The sequence below is a fragment of the Sphaeramia orbicularis genome, chromosome 1 (genome assembly GCF_902148855.1).
Source record: "Sphaeramia orbicularis chromosome 1, fSphaOr1.1, whole genome shotgun sequence".
Classification (NCBI taxonomy): Eukaryota; Metazoa; Chordata; class Actinopteri; order Kurtiformes; family Apogonidae; genus Sphaeramia; species Sphaeramia orbicularis.
The window spans coordinates 37,422,285-37,449,808 of NC_043957.1; the positions used below are offsets into that span (position 1 = coordinate 37,422,285).

Here is a 27,524-nt window from a genome sequence, read left to right on the forward strand (position 1 = left end):
CTGCGTTAACTATATATATTTTTGGTAGTAGACCTGTGGTTGGTGAAGTGTTATACACCTGATGGCTAAAGGTTTCAACTTTCATCTTGTGAGATCTGGTTGATTTCCTCTGTAACCATCATCTCTGTTCTGCATGGGAAACCAGACAAAAGAATGTACAAAGTTGAACGGATCTCAGAATAGCTGAATAAATCACAGAAATTTGTGATCGCTGAACTCAAGTCCCATTTTATGTTTTATTTTTCACATTTGAGACTTGCTTTGTCAACACTCGAATTACTGTCACGCTTACATATTAACTAAAGTATGAAAACAGCCGGGTGCCAAACACGTGCTGAACCCTACTTCCTCTGTGTTTATTAAAAGTATGAATCATATCAAGTATTTGAAAAGCAGAAGTTTACAAAATGGTATCACAGTGGAGGGGGTCTGTGAGCTCACAGAAAGGAACTTTTATCTTCACTGCAACACTGGCTGCAATAAAGCAACATGTGTCACCGACTGTTATAAAACACATTTGTATATTTTAAAGCACATAGAGTTAACAGAGCAGATAGATAGATAGATAGATAGATAGATAGATAGATAGATAGATAGATAGATAGATAGATAGATAGATAGATAGATAGATAGATAGATAGATAGATAGATAGATAGATAGATAGATAGATAGATAGATAGATAGATAGATAGATAGATAGATAGATAGATAGATAGATATTATACTAATTATTTAGTCCTTTTTATTCCTATTTATACATATCAGTAATCACCTTTGACCAGGTACAATGAATACATACTGAGTCCCAGTTACACTTTATCAAAACCAAATCCCATTGTCACAATCATTTCACAATATTTAATTTTATTATAACATAAATACAGATATACGTACAGATATACATACAGACATACGTACACACACACACACACACACACACACACACATATATATATGCACACACAGACATATGTACATACATATACATACAGACAGACAGACAGACAGACAGACATACATACAGACATATGTACATACATACAGACAGACATACGTACATACATACATACATACATACAGACATATGTACATACATACATACATACATACATACAGACAGACAGACATACAGACATACGTACATACATACATACATACATACATACATACATATGTACATACATACAGACAGACATACGTACATACATACATACATACATACATACATACAGACAGACAGACATACATACATACATACATACATACATACATACATACATACATACATACATACATACATACATACAGACATACATACATACATACATACATACAGACATACATACATACAGACAGACAGACAGACAGACATATGTACATACATACATACATACATACAGACAGACATACGTACATACATACATACATACATACATACATACATACGTACATACATACATACAGACATACGTACATACATACATACAGACATACATACAGACAGACAGACAGACAGACAGACAGACAGACATATGTACATACATACATACATACATACAGACATACAGACAGACATACGTACATACAGACATACGTACATACATACATACATACATACATACAGACAGACAGACATACATACAAACATACATACATACAGACATACATCGATGTCTTACCTGCAGTCTACTGTCCAGCGTCCACAGCCTCTGTACATGTCTGAAGAGTCCACAGATCCAAACTAAAGTGTCTCCGGTGTGTCAGTGTGACTGCCATTCATTCACCGTACACATCATACATCAACAGACAAACCCACATCCTGGGCACGGCTGAGAAGTGCAGTGAAACAAGAGTGAAAAACAGCCGCTGGAAGATGGTTGTAGCTCTCTGCTGCGCTCAAAGACGTCTGCGCTTCATACACACAGCAGCTCACAAACAGGGCAAACAGGAAGTGAATGAGAGAGGTGCATGTGAGCACAATGAGGAACGCTGACAGTGTGTGACTGCATGTGTGTATCAGTGGGAAGTGTATGTGTGTGTTGACGTGTGTGTTTAAGAGGTTGCATGTGGATTTTGAAGGGATGTTGGTCAGTAAAAGGAAGTCATCTGTTTGGCCTGCTTGTTTTGATGCTATTTTCACACTTTCATGTGAAGTGTCTTTGTTTGGGTTTGGAGGTTTTGTTCATTATTTTACAATAGTGTGTTAATTATTGATGGTGCTGGGCATCATTATCCCATAATAAAGATAAACACAGTCACATAAGCAATACTGAATACAGAATGATCCTGGAGTAGTTTTTATCTTAATCAAAAATAAAATAAAAACACTGTATGAAAGGTTGTAAAAATGACTGATTCATGGCCAGAATTTTAATTGTTCAAAAAAATATATTTTTTGAGGAAATGTCTTTGTTTTATTTTAGTTTCATTAGTTTAATTCCTTATCCTCATCTGTTCTCTTTTTACCCCCCTCACTCATGAAAACACTGACTCTTGTTCCTCCTCTGGCTTTGCTTGTCATTTACATTTCTGATATTACTGTGGTGGTGAATTCCCCTTTTCTGAAGGGAGGGAAATGTGATGGCAAGTCATGCAAAAGAGTGACAGTAAACACAGATAGTGCCATCACAGAATTGCCATCATCCCAACACTGACAAATTCTAATAGAAAAAAAAAAAAAAAAAAAAATTAAGAGCGACTACACAAACACTGAAGAACATGTTCATTCATTTCAATGGAAAACTTCACTAACCCATAAAGACCCAAACATCCACTGGTGACCAAAATCATGTACTGATATTAAATGTTTAATACCTGTTGATCTACTAATCTTGTAAATCCATGTAAATAATTGGTGTAAAATAGTTTGTCATCTTTTCATGGTCATCAGATATGACCCATTTGGACATTCAGAGGCTCCGTGGTGAACGTGGAAACATCATTGTCTTCTACATCATTGATTCACCAGTAAAACCCATGGAGTTTGATCAGTGACAGTGGATGGAGACACTTGTTTTATGTTCAGTTAATGATATATTTTGCTGAAAAACTCACTTTTTCTTCAGTCTTCTGTGTTTTTGATACAATAACCCCCAACTTTAATCTGAGCTTTAGTGAACATCTACATGATCAGTAAATTAACCATAAGAAAATATATGATTTTAACTTACAAATGCAAAATACAGAGGATAATATTACAGTAAATGACCTCAAGAAAGGTTAAAAATAGAGAAAAATTCATTTGGAACTACCACAAAAGCAGCACTGGGTCTTTATGGGTTAAGAATATAATAAGGAGGTCCACTGAGCAATAAAATAAGCTAATTGAATTCCATAAAAAAGATAAAACAAGGACAAAATAACACAGTGATTATACATTTACATACAGACAAGAACACCAGTAGCTCCACAATTAACAGACAAAGTTAAGTTAGGCTGAAGTTCATTATCCACAAAATGTAAAATGTTCTGTCTTGGGATCCACATAGAGAAGCAGGATACACAGAAATGATCCTATTATGTAAGTGCATTTATATTGGTCCTGTTTGTGCATTTGTGTGTATTTGGGCCTCTGTGCGTCCAAAATAACAGTGACAAAAAGGAATTTCCCAAATGGGGGACTGATGAAGACATTTCTTTTTCTTGGTACAGGCAGCTGATCCACTTCAGTATCTTAACCCATTCACTGCACTTGGCCTGTAAAAAAAAAAAAAAAAAAATTCTTGTGGATCTTGTGAGTCTAAAATGCCTTCCTGAGGGAAACAGAAGGTCCTTGGCTGACACAGATCACATGTTATGTTAAGAACTTATTTTGATGCATTTCTAGTTTCCTGATGATCTCACTTGCCATTTTTTCCACCACTGACAGTTCCACTTTGGACCTCCAGGTGCCCGTACCAAGTTATTCTGTTACTCACCTGGTTGAACTCATCCCTCATGGCCCAGGGCCTGGCTGTAGTGGATCAATTCCAGGTCCAGATCCTTGCTCTACACCAGTGGTTCCCAACCTTTTTTGGCTTGTGACCCCATTTTAACATCACAAATTTCTGCCGACCCCAGTCATTTAAAACGGAGACATTTTTTGGCTAAAATGAATTTGTTTTTGATCGTGTAATAGTTTGCGATACTACATTGCACATAAAACATTAATTTTAGACGATATTTAGTCTATATAATGTATATTATTATGGACGGCGATAGAAAAGCCAGGCGTAGATTACTGTATAAAGTGAGAATTTTATTTTCCTTGGTCAGGATATGTACAGTCAGTCCAGCTTGTATTTATGAGGCTGACAATCAATACTGAACAAACAAGAACTCAAACTATGAATTATGAAAGAGCTGCAGCATCTGAAACTGACCACAATGAACATTTGAAAAATAAACAGTACCACAGTGCTTCAGTTTCAGCTTCACAGTTTGTCATGTCTTTTATGGATTGGGATTGTCTCTTTCAACTCACCACAAATTTTTATTAGTAAGTTTTAATTTTTATTTTTATCAATTACTCGAAATTTCAGGTGACCCCATTTGAATTCCAGGTAACCCCATGTGGGGTCACAACCACAAGGTTGAAAAACACTGCTCTTCAACATCTCTAAGTGGCTGAAAACAAAACAAGAATAAACCCACTTCTAACATGTATAACAGGGGTATTCAAATCCAGAATCCTTCATGTTTAAGGTAGTTCCCTCTTTCAGCACACCTGGAAGCCATTACATCATTATCAGGAAAACTCTTAGCTTTATTGGAGAGAAAGCTGGTTGAACTATGGAGGTGAAGGTAGTAAGTCTTGTATACACATACCTCATTTTCATAATATGAATAATATAGTAAAACTGAAAAATCATAATGAATGAAATCATCTGCAGAGGAAGTAATGACTTGGTCAGAACCACAGGTTGTTTATTAACATTTCAACACGGAAAATTATATATTAGTATATATTATATATTGGTCTAATAATTTTTTCCGTGACTGTATATAACCTCTGCATTGCATTTTTAAAAACATACAACACACCTAAGCCTGGCTGAGTTGAGTTTAGGATTAGTTAATCTCTGTAAACTATGTAATATTTTTTACAATCATTAAAATAATGAAGCAAGTATAAAAAGTATTTGACTGTTCAAAGATTTTCTGTGAATTAAAGAGAACTTTGTGTTGCATCTATCAAAGACTCTCATTTTCATTGTTTGGTTTATTTGATTATGGAACTAAATTTTAATTCTGTAGTAAATTAAAGTAAAGCCTTGTTGTGTAGTTATACTTGTGAATTGAGTCTATTTATCTTTTTATGTATGAGCTCAACATCTAACGATTTACTGAAATAGTCTCATCTTCAAAATACAAGTTCTTCCTTCAGAGGTTTGTTTAATGTAAATCAGAAATTGTATAATATTAGTCACAGGATGATATTTGTTCCCCAGACATCATACACCTGGCTGATCATTTGTAATTTCATGACCCATCCCAGTGCAGATGCAGACCAGTCAGCCATGACAGGAGCAAGAAAAGGAATAAACCCTTCTGCACATGTATGCTATTTGTGCTAATTTTCCATGCAAAGACACATTCTGTGAGTAGATCTTTGTGCTTAGATGTGTTTATTGAATTTTCAAAATACAGAACAATGATAATACACTCGGGTATTCACACACACAAAGAAAATCAAACAATACCCACCTGACCCTCCCAAACCCCTTACTGTCACCAGATATCTGTATGCATATACAATATGGCACTGTAGAAATAAATACAACTCTGTGTGTAGATCTTAATTATTTCTACAAAGTAGAGCTTTCTAATGTATAATTTACCATTTTGAAATGTTAATAAACAACCTGTGGTTCTGACCAAGTCATAACTTCCTCTGCAGATTGTTTCATTCATTATGATTTTTCAGTTTTACCATATTATTCATATTATGAAAAGGAGGTGTGTGGATATAAGACTTCCTACCTTCACCTCCATAGTTCAACCAGCGTTCTCTCCAACACAGCTAAGAGTTTTCAAGAATCTACATGTGTTCCATTTTGTTTCACCTGATGATGGTTTTAATGTGTGTTTGCAAAGATAAAAACTGTTTTTATACAACACTCCATTAGAGGTGATATATACAGTCGCAGAAAAAAAATTATTAGACCACCCCTTGTTTACTTAAATTTCTTGTTCATTTTAATGCCTGGTACAACTAAACATACATTTGTTTGGAGAAATATAATGATAACAACAAAAATAGCTCGTAAGAGTTTAATTTCAGAGCTGATATCTAGACATTTTCCATGTTTTCTTGATAATAACCAAAGTCTATTCAGTTCTTACATCAATAGCTATGGCATTGTACTGCCAAAAACAGTGCTTTTATTCATTCCATGTTTTCTTTTCTGTCTGTTTTAGTCATATGATACACACAGGAGTTAGTACTTGATTGCATAACCATTGTTTTTGATGACTTTTGGTGATCTAATACTTTTTTCCATGACTGTAAAGCAGATGGGTGAAAGAGGAAGGATATGGCAAAATTTGAGCATACATTAGAAATATTTGGAGATAAAAAGTGCTTTTTTTTGTTTGTTTGTTTGTTTGTCTGATGAAAAACTGTGATCATGAGTCACAGCAAAACTGACTATGACTAACTACTTTATTAAAATGTATAGGGTTGTTTTTGTCTGCCATGTAGCCTCGGTTCTGGTCCCAAAAGGACATGAAAATAATATCAAGCAGTATTTTATTACATTAAAATCCATTTCATCCAGAGGACATCATTTATTCTTATATGTCGATTTTCAATTCGTGGTGATGGGGTTGCACTCATTTCCTTCTTCTTCAGCATCCTTCACCTTATTTCTCATTTTAATTCAAACGTGCCCTAAATATTTTTCTCGCAGGGAATGTAGGCACTACATTCTACTGGGAAATAAAAACATGTGATGGAAAATCAGTCCGCTCCAGTGAGAAATAGCCTCTACATTCATTCATAATTAATTTACATTACAGAAACTGTGTAATGCCTCCACCACCTGGGGAAAAAAGGAGGCAATGGCAGAGAGAAAGAAAGAGAGTGTGGGTTTGTGGACACTAGATGGAGCTGTTACTTGTGCTATTCAACATTCAACAGGTCCAGCGAAGTGGCAGATCTAAGACAGGATGGACCGTTGGAGGATAGATAGATAGATAGATAGATAGATAGATAGATAGATAGATAGATAGATAGATAGATAGATAGATAGATAGATAGATAGATAGATAGATAGATAGATAGATAGATAGATAGATAGATAGATAGATAGATAGATAGATAGATAGATAGATAGATAGATAGATAGATAGATAGATAGATAGATAGATAGATAGATAGATAGATAGATAGATAAGCTTTATTTCAGACTCATGGTCCACATTAAAAAGCAAACAGATAAATACAAACACAATTTAAAAAAAAAACAAAAAACAACTCTATACTTTCAAGAGGCAGTCATACCAGTGTTTCCAGAACAGAGATGCATTCTGCAGAACATTCCTTTTGCTGGAGGTTTTACAAAGGTTTATTTTGCATCCTGTGTTGTTTGTGTTAGAAATGAGAACCCAGTTTGATCTTTTTTATGTATGTATTAGTGGATAAACCGCCTGTGACTTTACAGCTAGGAGCTGTGTTTACAGAGGTGCATTTATAAAACACATCTGCTTTGCTTTATTATTCAACATTTAAGAGACGCAGCCTCGTTTAGGATCTATTTATCTTAGTAATTCAGAGTTAAAGAGAGACTAGAGAGAACTTAAAGCTTTAAACACTTTTTACTTAGTCCTCTAGAAATAGATTTTTTTTTTTTTTTTTTTTTTAATTATGATCCCAGAGCTGTACACTGTAAATAACAGCCCTGTGGATACAGTAAGTCCAACTGTACTTTCAATAAGAATATTTTTTTCCATAAATAATGCATGCACAAGGAAAAGAAACAACGAGGCAAAAATTATTTTAAAAAAATCTTTCATTGTGTGCAGAAACGGCTGAAAAGTGATTTGGATGTTTTGCTCCCAATGCGTAACAGAGTGCGAGCTGCAGGTTCAGTGGTATTAAGTGTTCTTCGTGTGGAGGTGTGGCCAGCGCCGGATCTCCGCCGCCTTTCCCCCAGTTGTGAGGCTCTCCTGCGGTAATTTGCTCTCCAGGCACGTCAATCTTCTCACTGACGCGCCACCAGAGGATGTCGTTGTTCCGTCTGGTGTCATCCCCTCAAGATGAGCTGACCTAAAGCGGTGCCAAAAACAGGATCCGACCCTCACTTTCCTCTGCAGAGAGAGGGAGAGAGAGAGAGAGAGAGAGAGAGAGAGAGAGAGAGAGAGAGAGAGAGAGAGAGAGAGAGAGACCGGCAGGAGGAGTGGGACTTGCTATAAGGACACAAGCAACTCTTAAATCCAGCCGTTCCTCTGTTTTTACGCAGGAGATTTGAGGAAACAAAACAACAAAACAGGTGGAGCTGTGATTTGCTTTCGATAGAGAATAAATATCCTACCATCGCATCGTTGTAAATTTTCAGGTATAGTCACTTTTATTACTAGAAATCTCAGAAAACCCACGTGCATGTGGTGGGAGTGAATGGGATTTTTACTTGTCTTGACGCGCACCGTTTATCATTCAATGTATGTTTGGATGTTTATGTGAAAATCCTCTCTTGCCATCATTAAACTTTGTCCATTCTCTTCCCACATGCTTGCTGCCCCCCCACACACCCACCCCCTGTCTTCCAGCGGCAGAGACACTCGGGGAATCCAGGGACCTACCATGATAAGGGTTGTGGATGTTTTGCTGACTGCGCTCCTCACCGTGTCCTTGTCGTGCCAAAGCGCGCTCGGCGGCTACGGGATGAGTCTGTTCGCGGCGCAGACCTCTCCTCCGGACCCCTGCAACGACGAGCACGGAAACCCCCGGCGTTGCATCCCGGACTTCGTCAACTCAGCCTTTGGGAAGGAGGTGAAGGTGTCCAGCACCTGCGGGAAGACGCCCAGCCGCTACTGCGTGGTGACATCTGCGGAGAAGGGAGACGAGAGGACCAGGAACTGTCACACCTGCGACGCGTCCGACCCCAAGAAGTACCACCCTCCGGCTTACCTGACGGACCTCAACAACCCCCATAACCTCACCTGCTGGCAGTCCGAGAACTTCATCCAGTACCCACAGAATGTCACCCTCACTTTGTCTCTGGGTAAGAAGTTTGAGGTGACTTATGTGAGTCTGCAGTTCTGCTCCCCTCGACCTGAATCCATGGCTATTTACAAGTCAATGGACTACGGCAAAACTTGGGTGCCCTTTCAGTTTTACTCGACCCAGTGCAGGAAGATGTACAACAAACCTAACAGGGCCGTGATCACCAAGCAGAACGAACAAGAGGCCGTTTGCACCGACTCCCACACCGACATGTACCCTCTGACCGGCGGCCTCATCGCCTTCAGCACCCTGGACGGAAGACCCTCTGCGCACGACTTCGACAACTCCCCGGTGCTGCAGGACTGGGTGACGGCCACCGATATTAAAGTCATCTTCAGCCGGTTGCACACTTTCGGTGACGAGAACGAGGATGACTCGGAGCTGGCCCGGGACTCGTACTTCTACGCGGTGTCGGACCTGCAGGTCGGAGGCAGATGCAAATGCAACGGACACGCGTCCCGGTGCGTCAAGGACCGGGATGGGAGTCTGGTGTGTGAGTGCAAACACAACACCGCCGGGCCCGAGTGCGACAGGTGCAAACCCTTCCACTACGACAGACCGTGGCAGAGAGCCACAGCCAGGGAGGCCAACGAGTGTGTGGGTAAGTCCACCCCACGACACGACCCTCCGTCCTGGAGAGTCTGTCTGTCAGAGTCTGGTATTTGCATGAGTAAAGATGTGCGGGATGGTTTTAGAGAAGAAGGTTCTGAATTTAAGAGAAGCAGTGGCTAAAAGAAATATTTCATGAATCATGTGAAGATGACGATAAATTGATCTAACAGTGGAATCCTGCAAAACTGTGCATAATAATAATAATAATAATAATAATAATAATAATAATAATATGTTTTATTAATTCAAACCGAGGCTCATCTTGCTACAAAACAACCCACAGTAAATTCCAAATCTTTGCGTAAATTGTGGCGCACGTCCGCAAACATAAAACTGCACATGCAACATGATTATGCAATTTGAAAGTTCATTTAGTGTTTCAGGCCATAATGGAGGCTTTTCAACCACCTCAAACAGAACCGCTGAATCTAATGATCCACAGGAACATTTCTCAGAGCTCAACTTTACCGCTGCAGTAAAGAAAACCCTTCTCATTTATCTGAGGAATCCTTCAACAAACTCACCACAGTGATAATTGGACACAGATTTTTTTTATTTTTTTTTTAATCGTTATTGTTTTCCACATCAAAATCAACAATTAAACGATATAATAAATTGCACATCTGTGTAAAATTATGTGAAATTTCATTTTTAAATGTAATTTATAAATTATTACAGTTTATTCCCTCCTCTAAAATTATTCTTATTACCACCCTATTGTAAATGTAACTGTTTTGACATTGCATTAATTACACATTTTTAAATATTATGAAAAATAACCAGTATTAATGTATGCAGTTTAGACATTTTCTTAATTATTGCTTGGTTCAGAAAAAGTACGGATGGATGCTTACATCTTTTTAAAAATGCTCAAACCAAGGCAAGAAAAACTGATAAACAACTAAAGAATATGGGCGTTGAGCCATTTAAAGATTTTAACATGCTTATCCTAAAAAGAAAACAGGTGGTAGAGGAAAAACAAGATCACCTCTGATCCAGTCTGTGCTCCTGCTCTTTGTGTCTGAGAGCCAAAATGTTTCATCAGCTGCTGAACGATCAAAGAGATCCATGTAACAATAGTTTAGTATTTTTTACAACCTGGCTCAGACACGTGTACCTGTAGATTACACAGAAACCTGGCCAAGATTGTGTCAGTTTATATTGTGCAGCTGATAAGAAAGATAAGAAATGTTGTTGTTCTTAGTTCTTCACAATGTGGTTTTTATAAATGTTTGCATTCAGAGTTAGGCCTGAGGTGACGTTTGGTTTTGCACCATACTGAATTTTTTTTTTTCCGTTTTGGTTTAATGTAGTTTTATTTTAATGGTTGCAAATGGATTCTGCAGCTCCTGTTGATGAGGAGACATATAATACAAAGAAGGAGGAGAAGGAGGCAGAGGAATAGAAGGAGAGGCAGAAAGATGTTGATGACAGAAACTGACAGTAAGACCTCAGCCCGATTCAGAAAGACAGTTGACTTGCAGTAAAACAAACCATTTCAGACCCTCATATTTTCCTTTCTGCAGGGAGAGAGACTGTGTTGTTTGACAGTCACAGCACATGTCAGCCACTTTGACGCATAGCAGCTGTTTAAAAGGTTTTTGTTTGCCGCCGTTGTCCATTTCTTAAAGCCCAGAGACATTCTTGTGAGTGTGCTGCTAAATCAACATAATGCTTTGTATGTACAGTCCTGCTGTACATAATATGTGACTGTGGAGAGGGTGGAAATGTGTTGAACAGAGCAAAACCATGGCAGGAGCTGTTGGTACATGTCATGTAAAGTGGAGTTATGCCTAATAGTCGTTTTCATCAGCAATTATTCTGCTGATTATTTTCACAATTAATTGTTTTCTCTGTAAAACTTTAAAACTGTGAAAAATACATCCCATATCCACCAAGCAACAGCTCTAAACCTTCAGATGCTTCTTAACCCTTTCATGCATACTGGTCACTACAGTGAACAGCTATTCTACAGTTGTTCTCTTGTGTATTCATGGATTTTGTTGTTTTACTTGCATATCAGCCAACACAGTGGACGCTTATGCATCATCCCATACACTACAAATCATAAACCTGATAAAGCTGATCTGCAGCAACATATTTGAGTGAAATCAATTAGACTGTAATGAACAGTTTCTTTTGAAACAAAAAGTTGTTGTTTTTTTTTCATATTATCTGAGTGAGTAATAGCTTGCATTATAGTATGTTAAAATGTGACAAAACATCAGATTAGGAGCATTAAAAAAATATTTCATAGTTTTCACACAATATGACAGTAAATACATGTTTCTTTGCTTCAAAAATTAAGCAAATGGTGTCCAGCTGAGTGGACATTTTTGTGATTCCATGAAAAATAGGTTCATAAAAACATTTCAATCACATTGTTTTTTTCATGCCTAAAGGGGAATGAAAACACTCAGGAAAAAAAATCTTGATTAAGGCTCTCATAATTCATGCATGAAAGGGTTAAACTCTTATGTGAAAGATGCAAGAAAAACACTAAAAGCTGCATCAACTGGCCAGATCATCACATTTTAGATTTATAAAGAGACCCCCCCCCAAAACATTTACTGAAATGATTAACTGATTATCAAATAACAGAGTAGTCTATTAATCAATCAGTTGTTGCCGTTTTTTCTTAGTAATATGAAATATGAAATAGTATTTAATTAATTTTTCTGTCGACAGTGTTGTTTACAGCAGCCAGTTCTGTTTTATAGAGAGAAAAAGGAAAACAAAATGATAAAAAAAAAAAAAAAAGAGTCAGCACAATAAAACCTCCAAATTAAAAATGACTTTGATGATAAACCATTGATCCAGATAAACACTTTAATAAACCTGTTAGTCACTGGAGAAAAATTAGTGTATGAGAGAAGTTCAAGTTCTACAAGTATTTATCATTCAGTGGGATTTTCAGCCTCACAGAAGACATATGGGCAGGTGTACGTTTACAAGTAAAATCAAACATCAAACTTTAAAGAGAACAGGAAATGACATCATAACAGTGATCATATTGAGTGTGTTGCCTGTGTGCTTCTTTGTGTAAATAAAGTGTGTGGAGTCACAACTGATGTCAGCCGACATTTACCAACCCTCACTTCCCAACAAAGGGGAAAAAAAATCATGAAATAATGTTTGGACACACACAGGTCCCTGTTTTTCTTCTGAAGTGCACTTTACTGATTACTCCGATCACCATCTTTAAGTACGCCTGAGTGTGCGCCTCCATTTCAGATATTGATTCCTGACAGGGAAGGAAAGAAAAAAAAAGCTAAAACTACCATTAATTTAATATCCAGCACCGAGGCACAATTGAAACCTGCTTCAATTCAATTTAGACTTGCTAATCTGAGCTCGCAGTAAAAGTACAAAGAGCTGTTTTACCACTTTGAAAATATAGATAAATGGTCTGTCAGGATGGAATTGCCTGTTTTCACCACCACAGAAAATACACTCTACTGATACTCAGTTACAACCACTGCTAAAAAAAAAAAGGTGACATATTTCAGCTGATTACTGCACGATAAAAAAAAAAAAAAAAAAAAAAACTACAGTCAGGGAGTTCCAAACTGAAGATACAGTGGAATTTTTCTTACCCCAGTCACCCAATTTTTAGTTGTGTGCAGTTAACTGGACGTCTTGGGTTTAAAAAAAAAAAAAAAAAAAAAAAAAAAGAAGGGGAGAAAGTGTCTTGAATTATTCAGGAAGATTAGAAAGACAGCTTAAAGGCATGCAGAATGAGGGACTTGGATTGCAGTGCAGAGAAAAGGAGGGATGGAGGGAGGGGTTGGAGATGGAGCAGGATGACAATAATGAAAATGAAAGAGATGGACGTAAAGTGAGAGAGGGGGAGTATGATGAGGAAAATGTGTGAGTGGGGAAATAAAGGGAAGTAGAGTGACATCTGCATGGTCTGTGGACCGGTAGAGTGTTTGCAGCAATGTGTGGGTTTTTTTTTTACACTTTTTATTGGAACAGTGTTAATGCAAAGACAGGAAGAAGCTTCTTTACTTATTCTTTGATATTTAAACCTCTGTTAGATATTCTAACATATCAGTGACTTGGGTTACAGTGTTTGGTTCTTACTGCTAATGCTAATTTGTCTCTGTTTATACAAGTATCCAACTGTAAAGTCTTATATCATCTGGATGATTTGAGCTCATCACTTATACACACATTTCACTCAAATGTCCCCAGGTGATGTTTGCAGGTGCATATAACTAACAGGAGCAAGAATGAAACACAGAGGTGAAACTTATTAAAGCATGAAGTCTTGACAGAACAACCGCCAACCTAGAGCAAAAATATTTCTTCTTTTTCTTATACAGTCACATAAAAAACCTCAGAGGTAGTACGGAATTCCCACAAGATCTTTAACATTTTGGTGGTGAATTTTTCTTCATTTCATGGATGATTGTCCAAACTGTTTTCATATTCCAGAGCAACTACAGCAGATTTTAATATCAGAAAATGTCCTAGCAATAGCAACAATTTCAGATTCCAGTACAGTCCACAAAAACGGCAGAAACGGAATTCTTTCTTATTTTTTAACATCAAACATTTCACGACAAGTGGCATCTGAAATAACAGGAAAGAATGAATTAATTAACAAATAATCAATAAACACTTCCCATCACTTCTACTGATCAAATTCACATTATATTTAACCCATAAAGACCCAAACCACATCAATTCTAAACTCTTACATACCTGTTGATCCACTCATCCTATCAATTTATGCAAATAATTAGTGTAAAACATAGTTAATCATCTTTTCATGGTCATCAGATATGACCCATTTGGACGTTCAGAGGAAACACCGTCAAATTCTACAACATTGATTCACCAGTAAAACAAAAAAAAGGAGTTTTTCTTCTGTTTTCTCTGTTTCTCACATAATAACAGTGATAAATTGGTGACAAATGGTGATAAATTACTTAAGAAAGGTTAAATAAAGAGAAAAATTCATTGACAAAAAAGTAGCACTGGATCTTTATGGGTTAAAATTAGGATTTTTTTTTTTCTCATGGTAAAGAGGAGTCTTCCAAACAATCTCACCATTTAGATCCCATTATGTCACAGGTGTCAAACATGTGGCCCGGGGGTCAGATCCGGCCTGTCAAAGGGTCCAATCCGGCCCGCGGGATGAATTTGTGAAATGCAAAAATTACACTGAAGATATTAATCAATAGTGTAAAAATCATGTTATTTCAGGTTCCATACATACACATATAAACCAATTAGATCTCAATTGGGTCAGACCACAAAAAAAACTGTCATAATAACCTATAAATAATGACAACTGCAGATTTTATCTTTGTTTTAGTGTTAAAAAAGTAAAATTACATGAAAATGTTTGCATTTACAAACCATCCTTTTACAAAAAATGTGAATAACCTGGAGAAATATGAACAATATGAAATGTCATGAGAAAAGTAAATGCAATTTCATCAATATTATACCTGTTACTAAATGTTTTGTGTATTTGTAATTGTAATGCAAGTTGTAATGCGCATGCGTAAATGATAAACTGATGCAGAATATTGTTAAAACTGCACTTGTTTTTCTTAAGACATTTCAAGTTGTTCATGTTATTCAGATTTTTAAGGAAATGATGTAATTTTACTTATTTCACTGGTATTATTTTATTGGTCCGGCCCACTTGAGATCATATTGGGGTGAATGTGGCCCCTGAACTAAAATGAGTTTGACATCCCTGCATTATATGCTGTCCAGGAATAATGGTTAAAATGTTAGTTTTGACTGAAGCTGACTGAAAATATCAGCTAAATAGAAGGATAAAGATGTTCCTCAGGCCTTTCCTCAAATAACTGTCATTGTTTTGTACCTTCCAGACGACTTCAGGTCTTGTTAATGTTTGAGCAGCTCACCGTATGCCTATATAAGTCGGCCTTCTTCATCTTCAAAGGTGCCGTCATGATGCATTGTTAGACCCAGCAAACAAAGCTGGGAATAAACTGACAGAGTACTTTTGCACTTTGCACTATTATTCCTCACATTCACTGCTTCACTCAGCACTCACCGTTTTTTTTTTTTTTACCCCTGACATACACACACCTGTTGTCATACACACGCACGTACAGGGTTTTGTTCATGTTTTTAGCCGGTAGTTCAAACAAGGGGGGGGACGGCCTCTCTCTCACTTCAAGAACATCTTTCCCTGACCCTTTATCAGTGTTTATGACTCATTTTGTAAACCGCTGCAAAACGTTAGTCTGTCACGGTCCAGACGGTGGTCCAGATGGCTCGCCTACCCTTCTGTTTTACATTCAGAGATCTTTTATATCTTTCAAACAGACAGGAACATGTTCACCGAGCCAAAACACATACTGTAAGCAAGAGTCATGGCTATGTATATCAAGTCCCGTAACCAAACGCCAAAAGTGACAATCAGAAAAGATAAACTCAAATACACATATGTAAAGAGAAATTTTAGTAAAAGGCACAAACTTTTTTTTTTTTTCTTTTTTAATTCTGTTGAAATGCCCAATTTACGTCACTGCTGTCTAATATTAGCTGCTTCTAAATGTAAATATGAATGAGTCTATAGCTTTCAGCCTCGGTCCACACTGGCAGCTGTTCAGTGGTGCCACGATTCAGTGATGTGGACAATATGATTTGTAATATGTAAACAGTAAAGAGACAAATGTACTGTTAACATATATTCCTCAGCAGCACAGTTTCTGGTAGTTCTCTGGTAGTATGTTTTTACCTCTCCAAAGTGTCGATTATAGTTTGGCTGGTGATAGGATGTATATTTCTTCTTCAAACTGTCCTTTTGGTTTGTTGCAAATGTAATCTACAGGTTGATTTACAAGAAAACAGAGTGAATGTGCTGCAGTGTTTAACTAGTTAACAACTGACTCTTAAGGAATGTAGAGAATTAATAAAATAATAACCATATAATCCCTGGAGTCAATTTATTTTAATCTAGGCTAAAGTGAAAGCAATATAGATGACAAATAATGCTGATAATGTTGAGTAGGTTGAAGCATGGAGGATCTTGAAGCTATTAATGTCAGCGCTTGGCACCAGTCCTCTTTGACTGGAATTTTGGAGCTAGTTGTTGCTTGTCATTAGGCCTGTTCAGAAGCAATTCAATTTTAATGGAATTCCAGTTTTGTACAGATGATAAATGTTGACAAGCTAGATGATGAGTGTAATTGAGTTTATACCAAAACGTGTTTGAGGATAATCTACGGACGAAACCGCCAGGCGACACACACACACACAGATTTAATTAGTGCGTGTCTCTGTTTGTGCTAAGCTGCCACCCTTCATAAAACATCTGCAACTGTGTTTTACTATCTGCATGTTGCCTGGTATTAGTCTCAGGTGGAAAAAGATCATTTTCATTACAATTCACTTTTCAAGCCTTTGACAAAGCTCAGGTCACACTGCTCGGGGTGATGGAATGTGTTCAGTTGTCAGAAAAGACAAAAATCCGTTCTGAAATTTCACAGCCTGAGAGTGTCTGTTGTTCAATTCACGGTCCTTTGGGCAAAGTGAACATTTCTGCGGCCGTGGTTTTGTTTCATTGCTTTGGCTACAACACATAATGCAACACAGATCCCGCTCACAGTGTGAGTCCAGATTTTTGGCCAGTACGCTACATGTGTGAGTACGTGCATGCAAGTTTCTGTGCATGTGTTTGTACCAGAAATGGAACCTCGACCTTGTTTTTGAGAAACGTTTTGGTAAGAAGCCATATTGCCTCTGAAGGAAAGCCATATTGCGTTACTCTTTTGGCTTTTGGCCTGTGCTCACTTCCTCTTGTCACCCTCACTTGTGCTTGAACTCACCGTGGACTGCGGCTGGTTTATTACAACGTCCATCCAAGCCAGATGAAGAGCATCATTTTTATTAATATTATTTTCATCTTCTTATTTGTTATGATGAGAACTATCACTACTGCATGTGAGTCATGAAAACTTTGTGAGTCTCTTGCATTTAGAATCAACAGCAGCTGGTCATAATTGGTTTGTCTGATGTGATCCAAGCAAATCTTTTCCTCTTCTTTCCATCTTTTAAGCACAGTGCTCCTCTTACTCACTATTAGCTACACTTCACTCACAGTATTAGCTCCCACTTCCGTACTTTGTTTCTACACTGTCAGGTATATTTTCAAGCGGGAGACCTGTATGTGCTGTGCACTAAAGATTTTCAACAATCTGATTAATCTTTTTCAAACCACAAATGTGAAGTATACCTTTTCTTTACAGCGTTGGCAGCTGTTCCTTTATTTTCTTTGGAAGGTGTGGAATTTGACAGTGCAGAGAGCTCAATCATAGCTGGTAGCCTTAGGTGCAAAATGTTAAATGCATTACAAATTTACCGAAACAGCAATCAAACATGACTAGAACGGCTCCCAAACATCTGCTCAAGTGCTGCTAGGTGTTGTAAAAAAAAAAAAAAAAAAAGAAAGAAAGAAAGAAAGAAAGAAAGAAAAGAGAAAAAAAGGTGTTTGAAGCACATGGGCACCTCTAATAATTTCACTCACTTACACACACTTACATAAAGCATATATACACACACAACTCGACAGATTGATCTCATGTTTCATTCCCCCAGCGACACACAGACTGAAGATGTGCGCTCATTTGAGTTTCTGTTGATACCTGTCTCTGTCGTCTGCCAGGTACCTGTTTATATTTGTGTGTGTGCATTCTTTTATGTGAGTGTTTCCATGTGTCGTTCTTCCCTGCCAGTGGCTTCTCCTGACATTACACAGTGTATTTGATTCTGCCATTCAGAGTGTGTGTGTGAGAGAGAGAGAGAGAGAGAGAGAGAGAGAGAGAGATTGTGCAAGATGGTGAGTGTGTTTCTTAATCTGCGTTGTCTGCCAGTGGGTGTTTATGCAAACAGTAATTCTGTCCAGGTTGTGAGGAGCTATTCAGCCCCTGGGGAGATGTCTGTTAATGAATTAATTGGTGACTTGATGCCGTAGTGAAAGCTTGTCTTAGCTGACGGAGGATCTGTGCATGCTGTGGATTTGGCATGAACTGCAAGATGAGTGTGTGTGTGTGTGTGTGTAATGGAAAGGTTGGGTTCTGTCGGATACCAGATGATTAAGGGTAATTAAAACCCACGCCAGACAACATCATAGTTCACGTATTAGACACACGACGCTCCAGTGCCTCACTCATCAGCTCTATGAATCACAGCCTGCCTGTCTCTGACATTTACACCTCAGAATTACACTGAGGCAACAATGCCCAAACTGGTGAGATGCAGTCTGATCCATATAAATAAATAAACAGAAGAATGACAGCTTCAAAAAAAGTTTGTGTAAGCCATATGCAGATATTTTTTATTAGTTTGTATCATACATTAAGCCTAGTATGAGGAAAATCTGCAAGATGAAAATATCAGATATTTAATTTGTCGATGACAATATGACTCAGGGTAAATAAACTGCTCCAAATAATAAAATGAATAAATAAACAGTGTAATAAACCTTGCAATAAGAACTCATATGTATAATCTATATACATGTCTATATATGTAATTATGTGTGTAGATATGTGTGTATAGGTGTATGTATGAGTATCTCCCCCATCCAACCCCATCTTATCTTATCTTATCTTCTCTTATTTTATTTTATCTTATCTTATCTTATCTTGTCTTGTCTTGTCTTGTCTTATTTTATCTTATCTTATCTTATCTTATTTTATTTTATCTTATCTTATCTTATCTTATTTTATCTTATCTTATCTTATCTTATCTTGTCTTATTTTATCTTATCTTATCTTGTCTTATTTTATCTTATCTTATCTTATCTTATCTTATCTTATCTTATCTTATCTTATCTTATCTTATCTTATCTTATCTTATCTTATCTTATCTTATCTTATCTCATCTTATCTTAAACAAACCCTGAAGCTTCCAATAAAAATGACACTAATAAAACAGATGGGGAGCTGACAGGTAACAAGGGCTTCATCTGATTGGCCAGATGGTGTATTGGGCTCAATCTGTTTGGTCATATGTTCACATGTGGAGTGTGAATGTTTTCTCTTATTGATCCCGGTTGCCTTTTGGAATGTATCTATCACTCATGTTCATGTCACAATGATGAAAACATGATTTATCAGTTGCCATTACTATGTACTATATACAATAACTAGATTTAACTCAGAAAATAGTTAATATCTTTTCACTGAATTATTATTGCAATAATTTGTATGTTTCAGTTATAACTCTCACTCTCACTGACCTGATGCACACTAATACTCTGATCATTGTCTGATTTCTGGAATTATCAGATTATTCAAGTGATCATGTGATAATCATATCATAATCTGATATGCTTTATGGAAAAACAGCAGTTATTTGATTAGGAGAAATCTGATTAACACACCTGGCTTTGTCCCCCATACTCTGAAATGTGTGTTCATGTGTACTGGTTAATCTGATTTATTTCGTTCTTTTCATTTGTGCATGTAAAAATATAGAAAATAAAATCGTAGAAAAAGGAAGCGACATAGTCAAACATGAGTAGAAGACAGTAATAGGAAGTTTAAGTCTACCATCACTATGTATGTGCGTACACCAAAAGAAATCCAACAAAAGACTGAAATGTCTAAATCAGGCTTGTATTTCTGAAGTGCATGTAAACACATCAAATCTGATTGTTACAGTTATCTGATTACTGTCAGTTATTGGGTTTTTATGCTCATGTAAACGGGCTCAGTGATGCAGTGAGTCACTTCTCATTTCTTCAATAACCATCACTTTGAAAGAGAACGTAAAGATTGGACTGTGTTTCATTGGAAAAAGGTCATGTAGTCTGATGAGTCTGGACTGACCCTGTTCCAGAGTGATGGATGCATCAGGGTAGTAAGAGAGGTGAAAGAAGCGATTACCCATCATGCCTGGTGCCTAAAGTACAGGCCTGTGGGGGCAGTGTTATGATCTGGGGTTGGTTCAGATGGTCAGGTCTGGGATCAGAAACATTATGTGCCCAAACAATGTGGTCATCTGAACCTGAATATAATGAATGATTGGGTTTTTCCATCAGTCGACTGCCATGATGGCAAAGACATTTTCCAAGATGACAATGTCAGGATTCATCAGGCTCAGATTGTGAAAGAGTGGTTCAGGGAGCACGAGACGTCATTTTCACACATATTTTGGCCACCACAGAGTTCAGACCTGAACATGGGGTTCAGGAATCACAGTGATGTGATGGAGAAGACTTTATACAGTGGTCCAAGTCTCCCATCATCAGCACAAGATTTTGGCTTTTGTTTGTCTTTTTTTTTTTGTTTTAACATGTTTTCAGTCAGTTACAAAAAGGAAAAGACAAAATGAACAAACAACAATAAAAAATAAATAAAATTAAAGCTGCAAGCAGCATTGGGCGGGACCTCGCACCGGGCGTTCCGCCTCCCCCGCAATCTGCGTCCCGGGAATGTCCACACCTCAGCTCCACTCACACCTCTCCGTCCCCATACCAGTTCCCACCCTTTAGTGTCTGTCCTCCTTACATCTGTACAGAACACCAGCGACCCTCTGCTGAAACCACCATCACCTTTAAAATGACACTTTTATTTTGGAAACCCTACTGTGTGCATGTGCATTTGTTTTGTATGTGAGAGAAAGAATCAGTTTGAAAAATGAATTGAAATTGTATAAATAATTGAGCATTAAAGTGATGATTTCTCACATTTAAGGCTTTTATTTTGAAAAAACCCTATTGTGTGAGCATGTGTGTCTGTGAGAAAGAGTACTTTTGAATGAAGAAACATTGCACAAACAGTTGAGTGTTTGGTCATAAAAATGAAAAGAAGTTATGTAATAGAAATTTTGTATTATTGGTAATTAGGGTTTTATTTAGAAAAAATGTACTCAGTGTACTTTTGAATGTGTGCAAAATTTCCAATATCCAAAATACAATCCAGTAAAACCTGTTTTAAAATGGAGAAAGAAGAAAAAAAAAAAAAAAAAAAAAAAATTGGATTGTCTGGGATTTGAACCTGGGTCCTCTTGTTTCATCAGCAGCTACATGAACCACTGCACTAAGGACAGACACATACAGCTGTGCACCAGGAAGAGTTATATAGGGACTTTGTCATTGTTAAAAGTGAAAGTAAACATAGTCTTCAAAAAATCGCCATTATTCCATAACCGTAGGTCGGATCTGAAAAATTCTTTCACTTTTGGATTCTGCAGACTTGTGGGAATTTAATGAGGTATAACTTTTTATTCAAAGGTCTGAAATGACTAAGCAGTAATTGCAGAAACGTATAGTAACTTTCAAAGGAAGATTGCCAACTTCCTGTTGGAGTTAGCTCATGAGTGTCAGTGTAGGATTTGTCGGGCTCAATCAGACCAACATTTTGGCATTTGTTTCATGTTTCTGTGACATTCCTACTGGCCGCTAGGGCAGATTTTGTGTGTTTTTTAGTACATAGGTGGCGCTACAGAGTCCATTTTGGCACACAAGGGGTTAATTTTGATATTGAATGAAAGTGTTCACCAGCCATGACATACATGGCAAATTTGGTGAATTTTGGAGCATGTTAAGGGGGTCAAATGGCAGTCTAAAGCCGAAAAAGTATGAAAATAAACAAACTGTTATAAATCAATAACCGTACCTCCTGTCTCAAAAAGTTTTGGATGTGAGAGTTGTGCTGAGTCCCGTGAACGCGTAGATATGTCACATGTGGGGAAAAACTCCAAAATGAAAAATGAGTTCCAAACATGGCAACTTTGCGGGCTTGTAAAAAAAAAACTAAGACAGTTATGGAAAAGGTGTGAAATCGTTGTATTAAGGAGAGTTCACTGTATCTTTTGGCACTATTTAGAAGTCAATACCACAAACCGTGTCATCGGAGTTAGTTTTAGAAATTTTATTTTGAAAGGCATATTGCAAAGTTCCTGTTGCAGATAGGTCATGAGTGTCAGTGGATGATTTGTAGAGCATGATTCATCAAAAATTTTAGCACTGGTTTCGTGTCTGTACGACATTCCTACTGGCCACTAGGGCAATTGCCGTTTTTTTTCACATAGGTGGCGCTAGAGAGCCCATTTTGGCACCTATGGGGTTCATTTTTTCATTTTATCAAATTTTTCGCCAGGCCTGACATGTGTGCCAAATTTGGTGAGTTTTCGTGCATGTTCAGGGGGTCAAAATCCAGGTCAAAGTGGTGTGTGAATAATAATAATATAAAAACGAACGAAAAACAATAGGGCCTTGCTTGCAGGCAAGGTCTCTCACTGCGTGAGAGGGCCTTACCTTTCGGCTCGGTCCCTAATAAAGAAAACAAAAAACAAAACAACCAACAACTTCAAAAGTCAGCTGTAAAGACATCTCTTGTGACGTTGCTGAAGCCTATCATGGCATAAACATAATCAAAGCCAATGGTGGCCTATGTAATACTGTGTGTGACTTTTTGGCCGGACAGTGTATGTGGTAGATATTTGCTTCGACTCCACAATGCAGAGCAATTACCTTGAGTGCAGGATTCATTCCAAGAATAACTGTTGGGAAAGTTCAAATACTGTCTTACCTTACAGGCAAAAATGTCAGTTTTCACTATCACACTATTAAAAGGTGAGGGCCAGGACAGATACTAGATCTGACAAGAAATCGGTGCCATTTGATTTCTTTAAGGCAGACATCCTACTCAGCGTCACTCATTCTCACAGTCATCAGGTCTGAAATAGACTGTTAGCATAAAACTGATTCATTGCCATCATAGACATTGCTGAGCGGTCTCACTTGTTAACAAGGAGCCATAAAAGGATCGGTAAACAGTTTAGGAAAACAGTGGTGAACGGCTGTGTGTGAGAGAGTGTGAGTCTGTATATGTGTGTGTGATGATGTATGCTTAGGCACTGAGAGTGAACCTTAGAAGAGTTAAAAACTGGTGAGTTTGTGTGTGTATAAGTGAGACCTGATCCTGAAGCTGGGGCCAGCGGTGCTGTAGAGGATCAGAGCTGATGACCTCAGCACCTCTGTGTGGCAGCAGGTTACTACATGGTTACCAAGAGGAGGGCAAGTGTTTTCAGCCAAGGCAAATATATATTGTGGACGGGAGGTAAGGGCAAAGAGCGAGAAGGGAAACGAGAAAAAGAGAAAGTGATTTTGAGGAAAGAAACCCAAGTCCCTCTCTTGTTCCCTTGGCTCTGCATTGCTTTGCGTAGTTAATGAGAAGAAATGTAAAATCTGAGCTGTATGCCTGTGAGTACCTCAAGGTAAAAGAAACACATCACAACAAGTGCTGAAGTTAGAGGAACATGTGTTGTTACATTATGCTCCAATTATCCAAGTCTGTTCACACTTAAAAATGAAAGCCTTGGCTCAGGTTGTTACAGCTCTCCTCCAGAATCCACTGATAAGCCTTTAACAGCATCATCAATAACAACAACAAAAAACAGATACATGTGAGCGGGAGAGAAATAAAAGAGAAGGAGGCTTTTGTATTTGCAGCAATTCAGCGTCTGATTCAAGGTGAAATTTCTGGCAAAACTTCTTTGGCAACAGCCGTACTCCTCGCCGACAGGACCACCTAGCAGGAGCATGAGCACATGGAGCCTGAAGCAGGGGTCCTTAACACTCACAGTTATAAATGATTAATGGCTGGATGAAGTTACACCCCCCCCCAAAACAGCAGCCTGTTGTGCAGATCAGAGCGCCCCCCGCTGTTTCTGTAGCACATTGCTGTCGTCATCTGGGTGAACTGCAAACAGCTGAACGTTCCATTGAGGCAGTAAGTGTCTGAGGTGGTTAATCAGGCTGTAAATAAGACTGCACATGAGGAGAATGTTTGTTCTTCATTTTGTTCTGTTTTTTGTTGTTTTTTGTCTTAAAATGCATCGATGACATGTATGAATTTGCTCTTTTTACCTCTTTTTTTTGCATCCTTGCATCCTGAAGTACGCTCACTCTCCACTTTTATCTGACACACAAACACACACTCACGAGGCAGATATTTCTAGTGTACCTGTGACAGATCAAGCAGAGTCAAACAATTTTATTTTACGTCAAACAAACTCACACACTGCAAGGTGGAAAGGCAACCCCCCCCCGCCCCCTTCCCTGAAATTCTTACTGTGTATGTGTTTGATGGTGACTGGCTAAGGATGATTTATCACCAATGTCTTTGTCTTTCCCATATAAGTCACGGCATAAGTTGTGTGTGTGTGTGCGTGTGTACGTGTGTGTGTGTGTGTGTGTGACATCCAACAGGTCACCAGAGGATTGTAGCACCCGTTGTCATGGATGCCTTCAAGTCACAACTCTTTGCGTGTATTTATTTGAGTGTGTGTGTGTGGTCTGTGATTGTCTCTATAACCAACAGTAATACAGGCAGCTGAACGTCACCTTTCTTTATCTTTGTGTTCAAGGCCGGCTGTCTGCTGGACCGAGTAAAGCAGCAGGTTGACACGGCTGCACACAGAGATCTCAGTCAGCAGAGGTCAGCAAAAAGTAGACAGATTTACAATTATGTGGAGTAAAGGACATGTCTGATTCCTAATTAAAAGAAAAAAAATGTTGTGTATCCTCAGTAAACAGTATGTTGACGCGTTATCATGGAACTGATATTGTCTCGATGAGTTTCCTTTCATGCAGCAGGTACAATAGGATGACATTTACTCAAGAGTGACATGTGTCTGTGTATTTGTTTGGCTGGTAGAAGTGGAATGCAGACTCTTGGAGTGCGCTTAAGGGAAAGTTTGCGAGGTCATCTCAATTTGCCAGGGGTAAGCTCAGGTTAATCCATCACTCATTAGTTCTCACAGATAAGACATAGTAGGGTGAGGGGCTTCGAGTCCACGTTTTCTCTCTCTGTGCTTTTCTTTTCCTCCGCGGTCCACAACACTCAAGGTTCTAGTGGGAGGCTGATGAATCGGTTGGTTGATTAAGTGCCGTTTTGAGGGACATCATTTCACAGCATGAACCTGGGGTTATTTCATAAGCGTAGCATGTGCAATTTTTTATTTCTTCTCAGAATTCCTGCTGAAGTGTACTGCAGTTTAGTTTTTTCTGTTATGTGGAGATATTTATTTAACTGATACAGTTATTACCCCAATATAAAATAGAACACAAAGTAAAGTGTAGGGTAGATTTGTAAGAGCAAACCCGCACAATAGCGTTGAATAAAAATGATTTGTTAGCATATTCAGCGTTAGCAAAGAAAACAAGCAAGAAAAACAAAGAAAGTACCAATACTAACAGAATTAGACTCAGATTGTCACTGATAGCAGATTTTAGGGTTTGCACCTACCGTTACTAATTTTCAGCTAAAAAGTGACATATTTTTTATGGTTACTTTAATGTTTAATGTATTTTCAGGAAGCATTACTTTTACTTAGATATTATCTGATTAATTTGTTATATTTTCATATCAGTCCATAGAAAAATCCAGGATTTTAAAGGCATTTATTTACTATTGTGAAGCTCCTACCTTCTCTGTCAGTGAAGACAAAATGAGAAGTTCACTTTTCTCCGTATTAACCCCTTCCTCTTGCTGGTTCGACTCCCTCTGGGACGGTGCGGACAATTAATTAGGCTTGGTGTCAAATAAAAGCAGAGAGAAGCCCAGAAAGCACTGGTGTCAGCTGATTTAGCAGCGCTAAAGGAGGTTCATTATAGAGAAGAAGGGGAAAGAATGAAAGACTATAGGGTCGGCTTGGACAGAGTGAGGGAGCGAGGGGTGGTGGGTAAGCAAAAAAAGAGAAGAGGGAGAGGGATAAAGACAGAGAGAGCCTCTTGACTCAGCGTGAGTGCTATTTAAAAGCTTCCACTGCTGCTGGGTCTGAGACAAGGCAGCCTGTGGTGGTACTGTTATATGGCATACGCATGTGTGTGTGTGTGTGTGTATTGAAGGGGCTCCTCAACAGCTGTGGGGACCCCCTCCTCCAGCTGAATAAGTCATCAGGTTCCCGCATGTGTCCCCTCTCTGCTTCTAATAACAAAAGGTCCGTATCACCGTGGATGACAAAGCAAACAAATGGGCCTAATTATAGGGGGTAGATAAGGAAATTATAAGGAAATTGAGTCATTAATGGTAATATTTGTGTTATGAGATGATAGTTTGTGGAAAAAATTCATTTCCAAAAGGGGCCCCTCTGTGTTTTCTCTGAAGCTAAGACCTGGACCTGCAGGACACAGGGAGAAAAACTTGGCCTCAGTCTTGTTCGTTCTATCTATCTTTTGCTTTCTAACCCCATGAGACACAAGCAGATATTGAAATGATTATGTACCAGGTCTCCATGGATATCCAGATGTGTATCTGATAAAAAGAACCTGGAGAATTCATTTCACCTAGCCCCCCCCTCTCTCTCTCCGCCCCTCCCCCTTGTTCCTCTACATTTTGGAAGAGTTTGCCTCCTGTATTTTGGTTATATTTCATTTTTGCATTTTTTTCAGTGCAGCTCAGACAGGTTGTTGGAGGGAGATGAAAGTTCAGGTAGTGCATGAGGGATAACCATTGGGGGATGATTCCTCTGTGTCCTGGGATCTCTGAGGAAGAGAGTGGGTGAAGAAAAAGGTAGATGTATGGAGCTCAGCTAGAAGGTTGAGAGGGAGGTAGCCTACTCCCAAAACTCACCTCCTCTGCTGTGTGTTTCCTGTGGTTGTTTCATATTGCTATGGGAGTATCAACAGAAGCCAACACACATCCTGACCTTAATTATTTGTGGCTTTGTGCATTTTATTATGAAAAATATTGTTTT

The 27,524-nt window shown here is 38.1% G+C and overlaps 2 protein-coding genes across 3 annotated transcripts in view; one reads left to right on the top strand and one right to left on the bottom strand.

Moving 5' to 3' along the window:
* pik3r5 (phosphoinositide-3-kinase, regulatory subunit 5) overlaps positions 1 to 1,951 on the bottom strand; it is a 31,436-nt gene extending 29,485 nt beyond the window's left edge. Inside the window, exon 1 of one of the 2 annotated variants that reach the window (XM_030137031.1) lies at positions 1,681 to 1,951. The gene's annotated coding sequence lies outside the window, so the exon portion shown is untranslated. The remainder of the gene's footprint in view (positions 1 to 1,680) is intronic. The other variant, XM_030137022.1, reaches the window with a different exon arrangement.
* Positions 1,952 to 8,363: 6,412 nt separating this feature from the next.
* Positions 8,364 to 27,524, top strand: part of ntn1a (netrin 1a) — a 74,392-nt gene continuing 55,231 nt past the window's right edge. Inside the window, exons 1-2 of the mRNA XM_030137149.1 lie at positions 8,364 to 8,538; positions 8,750 to 9,807. Coding sequence (XP_029993009.1) covers positions 8,784 to 9,807 — 1,024 coding nt within the window. The 5' untranslated portion in view covers positions 8,364 to 8,538; positions 8,750 to 8,783. The remainder of the gene's footprint in view (positions 8,539 to 8,749; positions 9,808 to 27,524) is intronic.